Genomic DNA, 21,571 nt, shown 5'->3' on the forward strand with positions numbered 1-21,571 from the left:
CGCGCCGCTGGATCGCGAATGGACCGGGTAAGTAAATCTGCCCCATTGTCTATATGCCAATAATCGGACTTTTAAAAGATGAACTCTGGCGCAAATAGAGCACATAGACACTGTTATAGGTGGTATATAGGTACAACCCCATATCCCCAATTAATGACAATTGCACAACAGTTTCCGTGTACACATTGTGCAAGAGACATGGCCATTTCTGTACCTTGTGCCCCCATCTTTATGTACATTATAGCCGACACTGCCAACCCCCCCTACACCAGATTATGTCAGACACTGGCGACCTCCCCAGACTATGGCTGACCGTTGTAGAAGGTGACTAGACCCTGTAACGAAGTGGCCGAGCTCCGGTCACATGACCTTCAATAAGGCTCTGGCTGTAGCAGTCAAATGAAGAAGCTGCATCTCACATCCTGGAATTCCTGGAATTTTTAATTATACACATCGGACTATTTATACGGATCTAAACTGTCTGTGCAAGCATCCATGACACTTCTACAGGCGTTAATGCTACCTCTGCATGCATACATGATTAATCCAATCACTCATGTGTACGGGAGGGTTAGAAGAAATAGCTGTCAACTTAATGAGCATTTGGACAAAAGATTCCGAAGGTGTAAAGAAAAAACTCCACCCAATTTTGCACAAAAACCCTTAACAGGGATTACAAGTTTTCACTAAAACAGACTAGTCAGGGGGTCAGAAGAAGAGGTGGTAGATTCTCATTGACTGCAATAACTAGCTGAAGATTGAGTTGGATATGGCCATTTTAAGAATTTGGGTGCTGGTAAGGAAATACTATGAATGTGCTGACCCTCTCCAACAACAGCTGGAAACAAAAGCAGCCATCTGCCAAGTCTATATGCCTACCCAAGATTATATCAGCTCCTAAAACATTGTGCTGTCTCACTCCTTTCTGAAAACATCAGACACCTCTGAATGGCTCAGCACTAAGTGAGTATTGGAACGCGTTCCGGCTACTTCTGCTTTCCAAGAAAAAGGAACAGGACAGAGATGTGTATTGAGATAGTGCTGACGTGATTACATCTGCTGGGCTACAGTCTCCACTTGATATATCCGGTGGGTATTGTATGACTTGGGTTACCGCTATAATGTGCCGGGATTATTTGCATAAGGTGCACTAGTAAATTCTTAAATGAACGTAGTACGATAGATACACAGACGTCTTACCAGCCATTGTTGGGGTATTTCCGGGAGAGGCATTTGAGGAGGGGCAGGTACATTGCTTGATGTTTCCGCTTTGTGCACGTGATTCTTCAGCTCGAATTCTGTGGAGAACAATATGAATATCGGCATGAGGACATTGGGGATTTGTGATACATAGGTAAAGGGGTTCTCCAGTAGAACATCTTATAGTCTCCACCAGACTATGAACAAAGACTATGAGACTTGGCGGAAGAAAAAAAGATTAGGTAGCCACTCACTGTTACCACCATTTCCTATTGAGGTTGAAGAAAGGGTGTATTTTTAGGTGGTCAGCCATTGAATGCATGTCATAGAAAGTATGAAGTATAGGAAGTAAGCAACAATGGAAATGCTCATCAGATCCTTGGCCACCATTTTACCCAAAAAGTTAGTCAAAAGACCTATCCAAAAAAAAAGGATTATCTTTCAAAGGGGTAAAATAGTTGATGTAGAGCTGGTTGTATGTCTAGTGCTGGGCCTGTAGAGCTGGAGGAGAATAGTATATGGAGGTTCTCTTTTTACCCATGTGTCATGCTCCGACACTAGACAACACAAAAGGCATTACACCAGAATCTGGGTCAATTTACCCAGAATGCTCCTTTACTAGACTGAAATATTTCAAAGGAAGGACCATATATTTCAGATTGAAGGGAGTCTGAGCCTGACACCCATGTCAAGAAGCTTAATGAAGGGGATAGGGGGAATTGTGCACAGGGGAGTACAGCAACTCTTTGACTGTTAACCAGATTTTGTGCCTGGTGTTACATCTTAAGGAGTAAAAGTTCTCCTTATAGAGAGTGTGCCAATTAAGCCCGCCTTGCGAGCGTAAGTAGACTTATAGCCATTTATGCTCCGCCAGGTATTCTGGGAAATATACAAGTAGGTGGAACAAGGAAAACCACACCTCTTTTGCTACCTTGTAAGGCAGCCCCCTTATCACCAAGCATGACTTTCAGGAAGCCTAATGACATGATGTGGGATTAAACTCAAACCAGTATTTCTATTCCAGAAGGAACAGATTCCCAACTGTAGACAGTGCTGTTTTGACGTGGTTGGGTCTCCTCAGTACAGTGTTGGTTTGGCTGAGTTAGAGTGTTTTGACTAGGGTCAGGGAGTAAAAGTTCTCCTTACGGAGACTTTGCCAATTAAGATCACCTTGCAGGCTAGTGAAGACTTATAGCCATTGATGCTCCACTCAGCTAAACCAGTTCCCTACACTGTACTGAAGAGACGCAACCACGTTGAAACAGCGCTATCTACAGCTGGGAATCTGTTCCTTCTAATCCCACATAATGTAGTCATGCTTGCTTTGTAAAAGAGATGTTGTTTTCCATGTCCCAACTAGGTAAACCTATTTGCAAATTTCCCAGACCCATTTAAGTGCATTGAACATAGATGCAATACCAGGCACCACCACCACAAAAAGGACAGTGCTGTGTCTGTTAAAAAATAGTAAGGACACAAAACATACTGAAATACCCCAATCGTCAAGAGGATGCAATGTGGTAGCTCCTTTCTTCTAAAGATTGGGGGAGGGTCCCACAGGTAGGACCTCTACTGATCACAAAGCGATGCCATATCCTAGTTTGCTTTTCCCTTTAATTAGCAGAGAATTCTGGGAACTTAGAAGAAATCTTATGCAACTTTGTAATGTCCTCGGTCTTTATTTCTCATCATTTTGGCTGATGGTGAAATAAACCTTTATTCTTTGTCAAAGAAAAAAATACTAATACTTTTCACAGCTGAGAATTTGCTACAATGGTTTACAATCCAGGCAATCGCTGACAAGCCAAATACTTTATGTCAGCAGCAGATATTATCTCTATTATCCAGAAGGCATTGCTACAGTCTATTAGTATAGGGGCGGTAATATGTGTCATCTGAAGTCTAAGTTGTGTATGTGGCTTTTATGTAGTGTGCTATGAATAATTAGCCAGATTTGGGGAGAACAACCGCCTCCTGTGTCTCCTACCCCTGCTGGGTATTAATAAGTCCGCTCTACTACTGGCCACTAATTCTCATTGTCGGGAACGCGTTGGAGAGACCTCATTATAACCCTGGGTGTGTGTAGCTTTCACAAGCCAGTAGCTCTGAAAAACAGCTGCGGAAATACATAAAAAGGGGAAATATTTATATAATACGGCTCCTCTGTATTATTATATAGATTAGTACTGCTCCGGCGGCCGCCTCCAACACCACAGTCGCAACGTCTTGGTAATATTACAACACACAGGAGTGCAGACATAAGGCAGCTGTGTGTAACTATGTATCATAGGCGATACATTCCATACGGAGTTCTGTTCTCCTAGCTCTGGCTGTAGTATATATAGTAGTATAGAATATTATTTTGTGCATCAGACTACCGGACCAATTTCACCCATTGAACGACCAATGAATCTTATGAAAATACGGGAACACACAAGGGCCAACTCTCGGTACAGATGAGATATGGCAACTGTTGTGTGCATGAGGGCTAAATCACAGATATGGCCCCCTCCACTTTCATGAACTGGGCACATTGAAGGAAATGTACATATACACTTCCCCCCTCTAAGGGGTTTTCCCATTAAACAAGATAGGCTCTATCCTATCCCTATCTAACTTTCTGATTGGTGGGGGTGTCTCAGTGATGGGGACAGGGGGTCTGTTGTACCTTAGTCGAACGCTTTGTCGCTCCCAGAGATGAGCAAAGCAGCCAGAGATTGTTGAGCGCCATCTCCGTCAACTCCATAGAGATGAACCAGACAGCCCGGACGTGTGCGGACGGGGAGCGACAAGGTGATCCGACTGGAGAACATCAGACCCCATGTTCTTGTGATCTGTCAGATTCCATAACTGAGACCCCCACCAATCAGCAAGTTAGACCCTATCCTCAGAATAGCGCCTAACTTGTTTTGTGGTAAAACCTCTTAAAAGGAAGTCTACCATCAAAATCCATCATGAGAAACCAGGGATACTTAATCATAGATCCAGGCACCATGAACTATGATCTATGGTCTCCTTCCTTCTAAAATCGACTTTTAAAAATATGCTAATGAATCTGAAGGACTGCTGTATGTTCAAAGGATTTTACACTGACACGCCTTCCCCCCCTGCTTCCTCAGCACTTCCCCCCTCTGCCTCATCTAATATCACACGATGTGAGAAGGAAGTGCTCCTGCATAGTAGAACAACCTGTGAAGCTACAGCACGGAGGGGCTCTGGGAACCAACCCAATAGCCCTAAAAGGTCTTTGGCATAATTTTAAAAGTTGATTTTCAGAAGAAGGAGGTCATGGATAACAAATATAAGAAGTTACCACAGTCACAGTGCCTGGATCTATGAGTAAGTGTCGCCGGTTTATCATGATGGGTTTTGATGATAGATTGTGTGTATAGATGGGTGTATGTGACTTACATGCAGCTTCCCTGAAGAACTCGGCATCCATTTTAGGAGAGATTCCATGCGAGAGGTGAACAAGGGGGTTTTCAGACCAAAACGGAGGACACTGGACAGGTCAAATAATTAAACTGTATGTATAGTCAATAATTTTTAAATAGGGGGCGGCACAGTGGCTTAACCGTTAGCATTACAGCCTTGCAGCGCTGGGGTCCTGGCTTGAAGTCCCAAGGTCAACATCTGCAAAGAGTTTGTATGTTCTCTCCGTGTTTGTGTGGGTTTCCTCAGGGTCCTCCAGTTTCCTCCCACACTCCAAAAACATACTGGTAGGTTGATTAATTTGTGAGCCCCATTGGGGACAGGGACCTGTGCAGCGCTGCGTAATCTGTGTGCACTATATAAATAAAGGATTATTATTATTATAAATTGAGATGTGAAGACAGAAGCAGTAGCAGATATGGTAGGAAATGGTAGGCTGTGGTCTGGACCCAAAAATGGACAAGTAGTAGGCAAATTAATTTATTCCTACAGTCAGTAGTTTGCTGGAAGAACTGCCAAATTTTTATTGTTCTTCTATATACGGTAGGTCAGGGGTCCCCAAACTTTTTACATAGGGGGCCGTTCACTCCCCCCTCAGACCGTTGGAGGGCCGGACTAAAGTTTAAAAATAAATAGCGGTACATGTGACCGCATCCATAATACACTGGTACCCCCTCAATTAATTAGTTCACAAGGGGGTGCAGTATATTAAATATTTTATATATTGGCCCAATTAATTAATTAATTGGGCTAATTAATTATTAAATATACTGGGATCCCTCTCCATTAATTATTGAATATGCCTCCCCCCCCATTAATTACTAGACTGCCTCTCATAATTAATTATTTCCTGTGCTGCCCCTCATAATTAATTATTTCCTATGCTGCCCCTCAAAATTAATTATTTCCTATGCTGCCCCTCATAATTAATTATTTCCTGTGCTGCCCCTCATAATTAATTATTTCCTATGCTGCCCCTCAAAATTAATTATTTCCTATGCTGCCCCTCATAATTAATTATTTCCTGTGCTGCCCCTCATAATTAATTATTTCCTATGCTGCCCCTCAAAATTAATTATTTCCTATGCTGCCCCTCATAATTAATTATTTCCTATACTCCCCCTCATAATTAATTATTTCCTTAGCTGCCCCTGATGATTATTTCCTATACTCCCCCTCATAATTAATTATTTCCTTAGCTGCCCCTGATGATTATTTCCTATACTCCCCCTCATAATTAATTATTTCCTTAGCTGCCCCTGATGATTATTTCCTATACTCCCCCTCATAATTAATTATTTCCTATACTCCCCCTCATAATTAATTATTTCCTGTGCTGCCCCTCATAATTAATTATTTCCTGTGCTGCCCCTCATAATTAATTATTTCCTTAGCTGCCCCTCATAATTAATCATTTTCTAAGCTGCCCCTCATAATTAATTATTTTCTATGCTGCCCCTCATAATTAATTATTTCCTATGCTGCCCCTCATAATTAATTATTTCCTATGCTGCCCCTCATAATTAATTATTTCCTATACTGCCCCTCATAATTAATTATTCCCTATACTGCCCCTCATAATTAATTATTTCCTATGCTGCCCCTCATAATTAATTATTTCCTATACTGCCCCTCATAATTAATTATTCCCTATACTGCCCCTCATAATTAATTATTTTCTATGCTGCCCCTCATAATTAATTATTTCCTATGCTGCCCCTCATAATTAATTATTTCCTATGCTGCCCCTCATAATTAATTATTTTCTAAGCTGCCCCTCATAATTAATTATTTTCTAAGCTGCCCCTCATAACTTACCTTTGGCACCGGCCACCACAATCTTTTTACTGCCCTTTTTGATAAAAAAATAAAAAACCCTGCACTCACCTAACTTGTTGCCGCGTCCGGGCAGGAAGGGGTGCGCGGTCGCGTGATGACGTCATCACGCGGCCGCGCAGCCTAGTTCATGGAGCGATGTGCGCCGGGGTTGTATTCCGGCCACATCGCTCCAGTTATAGTGCTCGAGCGGCCGTTTCCGGCCGCACCGAGCACTATACAGTGACGGGCAGGAGCTTCCTGTCCGGACGGACGGAGGCTCCTGCCCGACTGTGGAGCGCCGTGGGGGCCCAGGATTGGCGCGGCAAGCGTCGGGGGCCGGATCAAAACGGTCCGCGGGCCGTAGTTTGGGGAACCCTGCGGTAGGTTTTTCTCATCATATTTTGCAAAAGAACCCCCCACCACGCAGAATGTTTCAGTCTAAGAATGTAGAATCTGTCAATTGTAGGATTAAGAGTTAAATGCATTGATTGTATTTCTTCCATTATTTCTTCAGACAAAAACAGATTATTTGTAATCATTTTCTTTTCCCACATTTGACATTGTGTAATAAATGAAGGGATCATAATGTCATAACTCGGGTGAATCACTGTGACATTCCCATCCTCTGCGGGGCGCGAGGCAGTAAGACGTGCTGGGTTAACCACAGAGACAGCTCGACTTGGACAGCAGTCGTCTCACTGACCTTTGGATGACTGTATCCTTTGCAAAATGTTGCTTATGACGGTCTTTTTCTCTTTCACCGTCGTGGTAAGATACTCGTGGTCCAGTAGTTGCAGGAAGAGGCGCAGCTCCACGATCAGCTCCTCCATGTCTACAAGATGAAATAAGAAATGTGATTGTCAACACTGATCAGAAGAACGGAGGAGCGCGTCTCGATTTTAATCAATTTATCAATGGGTCTTATTTCTATAGGGGTGTAGATGGTACAAACAGAGGAAAAACACAATAAAAGAGCAAAAAAATAGCTGAAACATCTTCCTGGTTTGTTCATGGAGTCAATTCTCCACAAAGATCAATACCATCCACGAGGCAATGTATTGACCAACGCACATGGTACTCAGTACAGAGACAGATGTTAGTAGGCAACACCACCACTGGAAAAGGTCTACAAATAAATGAACCCCCCCCCCCCTAGAAGGATCAATCTTATCTACCACACCTCTTCTGTCAGAGAGGCGAACAGCTGACAGGCCTCAGGGACCGCATCTTTCACACAGCCGCACAATATGTGGCCAGATCATGGCCTCCATTGAGGTCTATGTCACCCGGTCGCGGCATGGTGAGCACACACCACAACACGACCAAGCCGGACAGCCTTGCCGTGAAGTGTAGGATATACTATATTTGACCAAATTTGTGGAGCAACTACGCATCTTTCAATGGAGAGGGAAGAAGTGAGGAGTGCTCGCTCGCCCAGGAACCATTCATAAAAGTACAACCAAGGGGCACCGGAGACCCGTACCAGACCATGACCTTTACTGGGCAGTGGCATGGTCTACAATGTAGGGGGGAGCATCAGTGGCTTTAAGTCTCCACACGCCTATAAGGCAGCCATAGTTGGCAAACACTCCATAGGGAGAACTCTTACTTCCTGAATAAGGGCAAGTTCAGACAAAGTCATCAGGGTGGGAGATCATAAAGAACGAAACATAAGCATTTTGAAAATTTACAAAAATTATTACTAAAACTGAGAAGTTGGGAGTCCTTGATTTTTGTCACAGTGCTAATAGGATTTTCAAAATTTTGTATCATTTTGGGAACAAAACTTCATTACAGAGACCCTACAGCTGAACATTACAGCCTGGGACTAAAGTAACATCCAGATAGGTCTGTATATAATTAGTGGTCGTCTGTAAGTTGGGTGCCGTTAAGTCAGGGACTGCCTGTTCTCCCACAAGCAAAATGTAAGAGAACAAGCCATATTAAATGGGATGCAGATCAACAACGGATAAAAACCCTAAATTGATACCAAATATGAGTTATCTTCCATAGTGGCTTCGGAGAATCACCTAAGTGACTAGACAGGTTAGACAATGTATCACAACAATGCTCCACAGAAGTCTGGCTTAGCCATCATAGTTCTTCTTGGGTTAGGTCATGGAGATATCCCAGTGCCTTATACACACCACCATTTTTTACCCCACTTTTGGCCCGGTGGCCAAGCTCACCCTTCCCATCTCCATAGGAAATGAGCGCTGGGCTCGATCACGGTGCAGAGAGCCATGCTTACCGTACTGTGCCCGTGCACAATAGACCTCAATGGGGGCCACAAGCTAGTTGACAATTTTGTGGCTATTACATGGCCCTCATTTACGGTCGTGTGGTTGAGGCCTTATACCTTAGGATCTCCAGCCAGCAGCTGGTCATGAATGGAAGCCACCAGTTCCCGCAACCTAACCTCCCCCTCCCTTTGTTGTCAGGGAAGCATAATATAACAGGACACGACATCCCCTTCAATACATATTTCACCATCTCCGGATCTGAACGTACAGCACTAAAATATTGGAGCTCGTAGCCTTCGTCACTAGACGACTGCATCCAATTTTCCATATGGCACAGATGTAATAATGTTATCCAGGTGTCAGAAAATCCTGCATGCAAATTACACCGTCCATATGTTTTACATAAGGGGGATCAGCACCAGTATTAATGGATTAGTAACTACACATGGTAAAATAAATACACAGCATGTACAAGAAACATTTCTCTTCATGATGTCAGGCGAGACGTGCGCCCTGTGCAAGATTAACCCTCAAAACGTTAGAGGTCTATACGCAAACATCAGCTGGTGACCAAGACTAGATTATTATTTGGCCTCCATAGTTCAAGGAAACCATCATCATCCCAACGCATTTTTGTTTGGCGATTCAGAAATGATCTTATCCTGGAGGACCCGGCAAATCCTAGATGCCTACTGATGCTATTGGGAATCTGTGTAATACTTTTCTTGGCCTGCAGGGGTGCTGCAGAAAACTGGGAACACTTTCTAAAGGGTTGTGACATAGATTACAACTGATCACATCAAATGATAATTTATTTCTACAGCCCAGGTACAAGAATGTGCCAAAAGGAATACCTGTCCCAAAATGGATGTAAATGGATGTTGAAATTTAACAAGTTCAGTCCCTTTTTAGAATTTAACATCTGTTAACTTTTTGGAGGACATTGTTAGGTATGGGCTCAGGCGAGCAGTGGAACCATAGCTCTGTGTTTAATAGATGTAGGATAATTGAAGAATTATTTATCTGAAATGGTTGGGTCTAGTGATGAGCAAACCAGTCATAATCCGTGTTTGGCTGTAGTCAAATTTTTAAAACACCGGCATAGGGGGTTCATTTTGGGCCGGCTCCACTCGGTCACATTCATCACTAGTTGTGGCTTTTGAAAGTGCAAAGGGGCATGTCTCACACTGTTGTGCTCTTTGCAGTAAAGTTCTCCACAGCCCTTTCCCCTCTGTTCCTAGTGATTGCTGTAGTGTTCAACCAGAAGCTTGCTAACGTTTCATACTCAATGAAGAGAAGGGACTATGATGCAGCTTAACAAACAGAGCTTTGGTCACAGCATTGTGAAGACACGGCCCTACAGCACTTCAAAGAGCTATAATTCTGGAATATAAATCCATTATTAAAGGGAACCTGTCACTAAAGGGGTATTTTTTTCCACTAGTGACAGGTTCCTATAGACACTATACATTAGATAGAATTGTTGTTCTTTTCAAATTTCTGGCTTACTTTGCCAGTGAAATATGCAATATCAAACTTTAGCTGGCTCCCTGCCAGCACCCACAGTCAAGTCCTGGGGGTTGCACATTTCAAATTCTAACATCCCCCAGCTAATTTCCATCCCACTATGTGTGCGTACCTTTGGCGTAAGGTTTTCGTACCTTTGGTGCCTCACTGCTTAGCAACTGCAGGGAAGCGCTGGGAGTGCCATGAACACCGTGACGGCGATACAAGGCTCACTACGCAAGCGCAAGGTACGGTTGTGCAGAGAGCCAACCTCATTAGGGGGAAGGTCAAAACAGGGAGGGTGTAGGAGGGGGTTTGGTTGCGTACAGATGAGTGGGACGCCGATTGGAACCATTATGCAAACAAACAGGCGAACGTTAGAATTTGTAATGCACAACCCCTGGGACTTGACTGGGTGCTGGCAGGGAGCCAGTTAAAGTTTGATATTGCATAGTTCACGAACAAAGTAAGATTTCCTAAAAACACATTGTTATCTACTGTATAGTGTCTATAGTAACCTGTGAAAAATACCACTCTGGTGACAGGTTTAATAGTCTTAATACTGAGAAAATACAAAAAGTTGTAGTAACCCAGATCTTCAGTCCTGCTACCTACTACCATCCTCAGTGTTACATCTGCTATTAGGATGGAGGCCATGAGCCAACCAAGAGAATAAAACGGTTCCTATATCATACCTAAACATACTAGGAGCTCAAAATTGGTTGCAACCATTGGACAGGTGCGGGCAGTGAACACCACATTGTAGAGTAGACCGTGCCACTACCCTTTAGAGGTCATGGTCTAGTACATGTCCCTAGGTTGTACATTCGTGAATGGTTGGTTCTTCTTAATTCTCATGCTTCCAGTGGCAGTCCTAATTTCCACACAGTGTGGAAGAGATCTCTCTATTTTGCAGCGTGCCATAAATCATTGCAATCATTTCTTTTTACTGCTTTGATGTCATGTTCATCAAGATCTGAGCATTCTCCGCTGTCTGCTTCTCTGTAGAGATTAATTATGTGGTATGGCCGATTTCCTCCATGTCCTCCCCGGCCAAATCCCTTTACTGTACAGTAACACATCATTGAAGCTGACCTGCTAGATGTAATGCAGCAAGTCAGCTCGGATAAAATCCCACCCGGACAAGGACTGCGGGGGCTTTACATGTTCCTCTAGATAGGCTGAGATTTATGTCACAAGGAGTTAGCACAGCAGCTCGAGGAGAATGCAAGGAGCACCAGCTGTTACTAGGTCCATGTTGGCTGCAGATCAAGACAATATATGACATTGTTATAGCCACCAGTATATACAATTACTCAAGTAGTCTTGTGCAGTTTTCTTAGTTTTACTGGATGACTGACCACCGATAGGATACACATTACACAAAAAAAAACCTTAAGAAAAATTCAACCCTTCACAACACTGAAGGCTACAGAATTTAAGACAAAATGGTCTACAATTGTAGACATTTTTTCCTTCTGACTTCTTCAGTTGTTTGACCACTGACTACCTAATCCATGGAGATATCACCCAACTATCCTAATAATAATAATTCTTAATTTATATAGCGCACACAGATTACGCAGCGCTGCACAAGCATGTCAAATTGGTCCCTGTCCCCATGGGGCTCACAATCTAAACAACCTAACAGTATGTTTTTGAGTGTGGGAGGAAACCGGAGGACCCGGAGGAAACCCACGCAAACACGGAGAGAACATACAAATTCTAAATTACCGTACTTAAAGAGGACTCACTACCACCTCCACCAACTCAGAATCTGATTCAGGTGGGTGCCTTTTTCTCGAGACCCAACGATTCCCAAGCAATCAATGATGTTAGATTTTGCACCCAGAATGGTAAATAGGTCCTTCAGTGTCAACTGGGCAGTTCTGAGACAGTCTGATACCTCCCACTTAATCCGAAACAAGGGCTTGCAAATTATCCATCTATGACAGGATGTAAAGAGTCAGAGTCAATGGTGGTAAAAAATATTGATGGTCTATCTTTAAAGTGACACCAGCACCTGATTTGATCCCAGCGTCCACAGGTGGTGTATGAAATGTCCTTGGAGGAACCCCCTCTCTGATAGGACTTAGAGATGAGTGGCCTTTTTTTTTTTAAATCAATAAAGTTTTATTGAATAATTTTTACAATTTTTGTTGCCCATAACAAACAGAACATTGAACCCCAGCCCACACCCTCCGATTCCAAATAGAGATGGACTTTCGCATCCCACCTATACAAGAGTACAGTGGTGTAACTTGAATCTGCAGGGCCCCAATGCAAAGTCTGTGCCGGGCCCCTGACTACAATGTATGGTTTATAGTAATAGTCTTCTCATATGGGAAAGTGACACCTCATGGGCCCCTAAGCCTCCTGGGCCCGGGTTGCGATCGCACCCTCTGCACCCCCCTCAAGTTACACCCCTGCAAGAGTAGTCTTTTTATAATGACTACTATAAATCTGAAGAATCTTAAAGAGGCTAAAATCTAAGTTACTGGATCACTGATCCCATGAAAACATATATAAAGAAAGCGGAGCAGAACTATTATTAGATGTATATTGGTAAATTACCTAACATCCTGCCCCCACATACATTACAAAAAACATGAGGTAAAGTGGCCAACCCCTTTAATTTCATGATGTGTGACAAATCAGACATAGTAGAAGAAACAATCTCCAGGCAGATGGTGTCTGCCATTGATCACAGCTGTGATGTGACGTTGCGAAATGCATCTCATCGGCAATGTGGCAGAGCCCTTTAAATCTTATCTACGTCTGGCCATCTAATGGAGCTCTTATCTGTACCCTGCAGATACAGCTGCTGTTTGTAATGATACACTTGACTAACGAACCAGGACAGCAAGATTCAACCAAATCTCATAAACTAAAGGAAAAAAAAACAACATTAGGAGACCATCTCCTATGTCAACGAATGGCCTCCTCCCATGGAGCATGTTCAGATGACAACAAATGACCGAGCAATGTGTTACGAGTAATTGAAATGGTCCACAAGACGTGACCTACAGTAACTACTGTCCCCCCCAACTGAGGCTCAAAAGTTTGGCAATTAAGTCGTCTGTAAGTCAAGTGTCCTTAAGTAGAGAACCACGTTACATTGAAGTTACATTGCATGTGGCCCATTCACGGCACGTTAGATCCCAACCATATGGATGCGACATGACAGAAAATAGACATCACTTTATAACAGAGAGTAACGGAGCCACACTGTATATTAGAAAATGGCCGGGCTTCTCATTACATCATAAATATATACCTTTAAGAGATGTTGCAGGATCTTCTCCTTTAACCTCCTCATATGACCCCCCACACCCTGACACAGCACAGATATTGCTTTTCACCCTCCATTTCCTCAAGCAGCAATAATCTGGGATGAATTATCTTAACAGATATTAAAATAAATCCAAAAAGGGATAAAAAAACATAATTTTTTCCAGACGTCCACTACAAAAAGAAGTGCAAAAAGCTCACACAAGAAAATGTGCTAGCAGGATTTTTTTTTCTTCCCCTTGAATTGTGAACATGCAGATGTAATGAAAGTTAATATGTAGTAAGGTTATTCTATACTGACTCTTAACTTACCCGTGAAAGACAAGATAAATGTATCTCCTGTCCCTTTTCCCTAAAAACAGGGAATCCTAGCTCCGGATGATATGAATCCAACTTTCATTTACATCCACTCTTGCAGAACCTCCATAGGTTTAACAATGGTGCCTTATCATTGGCTTCCTCTTCATGCCTTGGCCTTGGTCCTCCGGAGAGCCTGGCATCATGCCGCACGCACCGACTGAAGTCAAATGTCCTGTGACAAGCCGGCAATTACCTCTTGGAAACTACATGGGGTTGGGATGAGGTGCAGCTCCTGGACAGAGCCTCCTCTGTAATAGACCTCAGGCCGGGGATCTCTGGTAGCAGATGGCAGCCAGCTATAGGCCGCTCCCGGGGGACCAGTAGTCAATGGTAATTTCAGTCAATTAAGACACACACACGGGGCCTCAGTGCAGTCTACACCCTCCTCCAAAAAATGGCCTTTTTACTGTGCAATTGTTTGACTTTCTGGCACACAATGCCTCGGTTGTGAGAGTCTACGACAAGGAACAGGGTTCGGCGACAGGTGCTATTTTAGGCGTGTTTAGACATGGAAATGCCCGCTGAATGAATAGGATGAAATGGGAGATACGGTGTGAAAAATTCTTAGCGACTGAGAACATGTAACTTTTCCTGTTTTCTTTAGCGGAAACTCTTTACAATGAAAAGCTATAGGTGGACGGGGGTTGTAAATGTTGTGAGGGGTGGACTATGTATACCAAAGTAGAGACTGAAATAAAACAAGCCTACTACTAATGAGCACATGTACAGTGTATATATATATATATATATATATATGGCAGTTAAAATGAAGGAGGGGTTAATTAATTAATGAATGAGCAGTGCATGAAACTTGGACTGCGCTTCACTTCGATTTTCGGGCTTGGACACAACTCAGTTGGGTTGTGTTGTTAGATCCAGCTGCGACACGGTCCTGGAGAAACTCTGATCTCTTCTACCCTGCTGTCTCAGCTTGTGTTGCCCGACATCGTTTCTATGCTACGTGCCCTTATTCAGGCCCGACACTGTCCATTTTCTTTGCTTGTGTAGTTGGCCCGATACTGTGCCAAATATTACACACTGGGACCCCCAGAAGAGGTAAGGGCTTATATGTGTTTGCAAGGACCGGATAACTATATGGGGCTCAAAGAGGTCCAAGGATAACGCCCATAGTGATGGCCCAAAGCCAAACCAGCAGTGTGGATTCACAACCCCCTGTTACAGTTTATATTGAGTGCTTGCACTAATAGCTAGCCCATACAACCAGCTCATACACTGTATACTCAATGGGGAATACAGAGTATATAGTCGTTCAGTCCCAACAAAAGAAATATCAACTGCCAACACTTCCTTGACCAGACAGACCTCGGTGGCTGTGCAGTCACTAGACCAGCATCTGGATTAGGGCTGTGCCCTGGAAATGTTCTATTTCGCCCAGTTATCTTACAATAACATGCACAGCGGAGGATTACACATAAATCTGTGGACCATGGGCAAACACTGCTTCATTCACTGATGTCTGCCCTGTGTCCTACTTTGGCCTCCTGTCTTGGCTTCCATCTTCAGTCAAGAGCAATGTGTGCCAACCCAAGCCTGACCATTCCTTGGAGCTGGCTCAGCTTCTCACTGTGCCATGAGAACCTGGACCTGCTAGACACATCTGTTGGATTCTGGGAACGTTTCCAGCTAAAATTACTGCAATGAGAAACCTCCTGGAAGCTGAGCATAGAACAAAAGATAAAGTCGTACAATAGTAGTGTACTTTGCCAGGGCAAACAACGGGTTGTTCCGCCCCACAAGGGTAAGTGACTTCAACCCAAGGTGAACTGATATGAGCAGTGGCTTTATCTTTATGTATATAGGCTGGTCATGTGGACTACATATAGACCATGGATGGTATTTACCACTTTTGGACTTCAGGTGGGAAGAGTGTGTACGTTGAGGGATCTGTAGGTCAACATTTGGGTTACCGTGGCTAACGGAATCGATTCTGATAACACATGGCTACAAGGAAAGATGATCACATAAAGAACAACTCTACACATCATATGGCAAACAAAAGTCAATGGTGACGTCATGCACACAAGATCACCGGTACTTCTTGTGCTGTGATGTCATCAGTCACCAACCAATGGTAATTATTTGGCTGATGACATACTTCCGATGGAAATTCTTGGCCAATTCCAAGTTCCAACTGAACTCATGAAGAAAATGGAGACATTAAGAAACTTTGGGTACTCGATACTTAGATACAATCTAAACAGAGAGAATATTTTGCCAAGATTGAGGAGATATCTTTCTCGTGAGACATCTATTAGAAAAACATGATGTTACACTTCACATGTGACTTGTGTAACTTTGTTTAAGACAGTCACAAGACAGTCACGCTCTATTAGATCTGAATGGGGGACCGAGACAGTTGTGTAACTATGCAGAACTTTTCTGATTCATTCCCAATGGCATGGAACCGTTCACCTCAATACTTTTTGGTCACGTTTGAAGAAAATATGGAATAAGTCCCATTAACAGCTTCATTACAATAGCATATACAAGGGAAGGGAGAGAAAACTAGACCTAACCCAAAGCCCCGAGGGTGTGCAGATCTTCAGAGGTGGCAACGCAACATCTTGTGTCTTCAAACTCAATGAGGCCCATAGTAACAAGTATGATGACTTTAGTAGAAGATCATTTTGCAGAAAGGGCCTCAATATATACAACTTGTACAACACTGAGGAACCTGCAGGTGCTAAATATAGTATAATGAATACACATATAGTAAACTTGGCACGGAGCTGGCGTCATGGAACACGTCAGGACTCTGGCGGGCAGCCACCAAGTGTATGCCATATATAGAGACATAGTAAATAAAGCATATAATAAATCTACCTGAAAATAATCACAGAAATCTGCTGCTGGGTAACGTCTGTCCTAATGTAAACCTGACTCCGGGACAGAATCGGTCAGGACTCTCCTCTATATAAACTAACGATACGCTGTATATACTATGCTCCATATGTACGTATACACTATGCACAGATGACATCCCTGTATAATTAGACACCACGATTCTTCCAACCACAAGAATGTTCCTAAGAGTTTAGGATATTTTTAGCACCAGGAATATCCAGGAGTGGCACACATTATACCACCGGCAAAATTATAAAAAATTATGGCACATAGAACTCAAGCAAATACAATCGGGACCACAGAAGTGCTTTGGGCATTCTTGCTGCCATCAGAAAACCAAAAGTGTTTGTTCGGATCAAAGTAAATAGTAACTAAGGGTAGAAAAAGACATTGGTCCTATTAATTCTACATTATACAGTGTTGATCCAGAGGAAGGTAAGCTGATGCGAATTGGCCCAATGTAGGGGAAAATTCCTTCCTGGTGGTCAGAATAACTCCCCAGATTAACCAAAACTACTTACAAAAAGTTTTTATTTTTGCTCCCCAGAAAGGCATCCAGGCCTCGTCCTTTATTAAATGTCATAGTCACACATCTTATGAGTCAATCCGTTAATTTTTATAGCGGTTTTCACTTTTGTGGGAAGAAATAGATGGAAATGTTATACTAATCCCACCAGAGGACATCACTGGCTCCATCTCCTGGTTCTCCCATTCCTATTGAGCTTTGGTTGACTGCAGAGGTGCCCTCCAAAGGGCAAGTGTAATGTTTTTCTTTAATACTCACCAAATGCTTCCACTTTTCAGCAAAAGTCTACAATCTCTATAAGCTGGCCATGCATTTCAACTGAGTGTCACGCATAGTTAAAATTAGCCAACCCTACCTTTTTTAGGGTGTCCAAACAAAAATCCAGAGTGTACAGGGTTAGTATCAAGTATCTTAAGATTCAATATGCCTTCATTTTTACTGTGGATAAGTGGCTACTTGTTGTGTCTCAGTCCGTCCTCACTTAGTCCGTCCTATGCATGCATACGCAGCAAAACCAAGCATATGTGTCTATTGGAAGGTCAGCACGGTGGCTAAGTGGCGAGCATTACAGCCTTGCAGCGCTGGGGACCTGGATTCCCAGGGTCAACATCTGCAAAGAGTTTGTATGTTCTCTCTGTGTTTGAGTGGGTTTCCTCCGGTTTCCTCCCACACTCCAAAACATACTGGTAGGTTGATTACATTGTGAGCCCCATTGGGGACAGGGACTGATTTGGCAAGTTCTGTGCACCTTATTATAAGGTCAAGGGTAAGAGGCATCAATGAAATAAGTGATTAGGGAGCCACCGTCTTACTGGACCCCGGTACTCGAGCAGCAACGTAGCCCTGGACCCTGGACATATAAAAACATAAAAATGAGTGTATATTGTGCATGGGACAAAGTTAACTTGGTTGACTTAGTATTTTATGAAATATTCCCATCAAATAATAAAAAATGCTGCTCTGGCCCCAAACTAGATTGTGTATCACAATTATCTGTGACTTAAAGAAAACAGATGCTGAATTAGCTTCTACATCCAAGAGCCACCCTACTAACCCTCAAAGGGTGAGCAGATGGTGAGGAGGGGGAGGCAGTGTCTATGCCAGGTCATTGATATCTTCTAACCCGTGTCATATAAATCTGGATCTGGGATGATGGAGTCAGCAGGAGGCTGATTTCACGAGGGGCACCAGCCGGCTGCTGAGCCCGACCCTCTACTTAGAGGCTTTATGCTTTTAGATTTCTAATTGCACCAAAGGAAGAAAAGGAGACATCTTCAAGGATAAGTACTGGAAACTGACAAGTGAGGCATTAGATGTGGTGGGAGCTGCTGGATTATCCACATTCAGAGATTCTCAGGCTTTCCTCCCTCATTTCTTATTTAAATACCATTTATTACATGTGACACGGAAGAAATATTTCAAGGAATTAGAAGGAAATTCAAGGCTGATGTCTTCCAAAAAATAGTCCAAATGTTGTGTCTAGAATGACAACTCACCCCTTTTACCCTACTTTAAAGGAGTTTGTTGATCAAAGTCAGATGAATTGAGTAGATCGACGCCAAGCACTTCCTATTCACTGACCGGTGAGGTCACTTCCTTTGGTTACGTTGCCAGTTCAAAGCTCTGGTTAATTCAGGTGAATGGAGTTGAGCTGCAATACCTAGCACACCCACTATGCAATGTACGGCACTGTGCTTGTTGGTTTTTTCAAAAGAATTTCCCCATTATTATTGTCAAAACACTATTGATAAACTGTATACTATTTTGCATAATTATTCTATTGTTTATGGTGCATCCAAAAGTTGCGGCATAAATTCGAGACAACAGATGACTCAATGGGCCACATCTATCAAAAGTAGTGCAGGCAGTGTGCAGGGTGCTCCAGATTGATCAAAAGTGGCGCACGGGGTTCATTAATATCTGTAGAATTACAAGGTTTTTCATGGATGTTTCTAAAGGTAACGGTAAAGAAACTCGTCCTTTTACTAAAAAAAACCTTCTAAAAAGAAGTGGATGGTGCTCGGATGATGTCATATTCCTCGGCTCGGCTGACAGCACACGTGGGAATTCAGCATTTCAGGTCATTACATCAGCTGCGGCACGTTCGGCGGTGAGGTCATTATTTCCCCCCGCAGCTGATCTGATCCGAAAATCCTGCAGCCTTCAGCATCTGGCACAGCGGATATACTATGCCCTACACAGCACAAGCGTGAGGTGGTCTCACTCCTGCCACCCTTTACACCATTACTGGGGCAGATCTCCTCTAGACATTGGGAACATAAGAGAGAACTTCTCACACCATTTGTCTGCAGTCACAGGGCCATATAGTTGATCCATGTAGTATAATCCGATGCAAAGGTTTAATTCTGCCCCCTACCCCCACTTGATGGTGAAAGCTGTGCCTACTAGGACCAGACGTTTTCAACTTGCTATATCCAGGGTGTCCTTGGGACAAGTCCCTGAAGAACAACCCCTGACGTGCTCAAGAGATAAGTATACCCTCAGTATGGGGTATGAAATACCAGAGATGAGTATGGGGTTTTCGGCAAATCACCAAAATATTGTAGGCATCTACCAGAACATATAGGATATCCCCGAAAACAGACGAGGCCTCCCAAAGTCTTATAAGAGTAGTTCCGACATACGACCCTCGTGATCCACCAGTTTTTAAGACATTTTTAAGTTGTTTTGTACCTTTTGTGTGGACGACTCAAGCAAGAATGTTGTGGGTAAACAAGATACCCCATTGAAGGGCAATTGTCGGGAATGACCATCTCCCCAATCCCCTACTTTTGTAAAAGGACACAAAAACTTGATGATTGTTTGCAGCCATTCAGACCATAAAGTCCCTTAATTTTGTTGACTTGTCCGCCCTTTGTACAGCCATATATAAAAAAAAAACTCCAGCAAATTATTCAAGAACTATAAACACATCTGTGTGTCTTTTAGCACTTAAAGAGAATCTGTCTAGTTTGGATCGTGCAAAGCTGCTGACAGGTACTGGCCCTGGAAAGCTGTTGTGTGTGTTGTTAGTAGCAGCAGAACTGTGTGCTACGTATTTATATTCCAGGATTGTAGCTGGACTTGAAGCACTCTGGTGCACTGGTATGTGAGATCTCTTTACTGGGCACATCACAAGCTCTACCCCGGAGTATCTGCTGTAGTATTCAAACAGAAGGCGCTACAGCAGTGACTCAAAGCCGAAGGGAGAGACTGTGCGGTGTTTAGTTAAATGATTGCACCTAAATCTCAGTAAATGATTTCTAAGCCAAAGCACCAGATTGCTCAATGTCCAGCTACAATCCTGGAATATAAATACATATTTCACAGTCCTGCTGCTAATAACACCACATACAAAGGTTACTCAAATCAACAGGGACAATACTTAACACTGTCTGCAGCTTTTATGCAAAAAACTGCTGACAGATTCCCCGTAAGCTGTATTCATGTCAACTGCTCTTAAAAAAATGAAAGCTGTGCTGTGATTGGTTTCTTTAGGTCTTAGATATCTCTGACACATTTCAATTCATTACACTAAAGGGTTGTTTCTTATGTATTTTCTTTATATATTCTTCAAAGTGCCTCCAAGTAATTGACTTCCATGTCACGTACATTCAGGAAGGGCATTGACTTTAGCGAATGTCATCTCCTACTTCCATGACATCAATCAGTAAGTAGATTGCACAGGATATCTACCCTGATATTCCCATGTACTGAAAAAAACGACTCATTAGTATAAAAGGCGCCCGACTTCACGTGGAATCCGGGAAGAAAAAACATTCCATGTTCCATGTAAAGATGTATAATAAGGGCGGTGCACCATATGGCGGCACATGGAGATGCACCATATGGCGGCACATGGAGTGACTAGAACTCCTGAGGATTTTGACTGCCCGCTGTCATTCAACAGCAGGTGCAATTACTAAGTCTTTCTCTCCAGCACTCTATAAGAAGCCCATAGGGATCATGGGGACCATACAGAAGTGGTTTATTACAGTTTTTATGTTCGTGAATCAGCGCTATATAATGAATGTAGGTAGCATCAATACCACCATTCGGAGGTAGATAGTGGCATTGCTCCATCCGGTGGCAGGTAGCGGTATGGACCCATCCAGTGGTAGCCCCATTCAATGGTAGCTAGTGTTAGGGCCCCATTGGTGGTAGGTAGCGCCAATGCCCCATTCCGTGGTAGGTAGCGGCAATGCCCCATTCCGTGGTAGGTAGTGGCAGTGCCCCAAGCTGGGGCTAGACAGCTGTGGTGCTCTATGTGGTGCCAAGCGGCAGTGCCCCCATGCAGTGCTAGGTAGTGGCAGTTCCCTATTGGCTGGTA

General features: G+C 43.2%; 1 protein-coding gene across 3 annotated transcripts in view; it reads right to left on the minus strand.

Moving 5' to 3' along the window:
• The window catches only part of AFAP1 (actin filament associated protein 1), a 95,609-nt gene that overhangs the window by 45,925 nt on the left and 28,113 nt on the right, over positions 1 to 21,571 (minus strand). For all 3 annotated transcript variants that reach the window (XM_072126136.1, XM_072126137.1, XM_072126135.1), the window contains exons 2-3: positions 7,154 to 7,282; positions 1,201 to 1,298 (exon numbers count right to left, since the gene is read on the minus strand). In XM_072126136.1, the coding sequence (XP_071982237.1) occupies positions 1,201 to 1,298; positions 7,154 to 7,282 (227 nt within the window). The remainder of the gene's footprint in view (positions 1 to 1,200; positions 1,299 to 7,153; positions 7,283 to 21,571) is intronic.

This window comes from Engystomops pustulosus, chromosome 1 (assembly GCF_040894005.1).
Source record: "Engystomops pustulosus chromosome 1, aEngPut4.maternal, whole genome shotgun sequence".
NCBI classification, from domain to species: domain Eukaryota; kingdom Metazoa; phylum Chordata; class Amphibia; order Anura; family Leptodactylidae; genus Engystomops; species Engystomops pustulosus.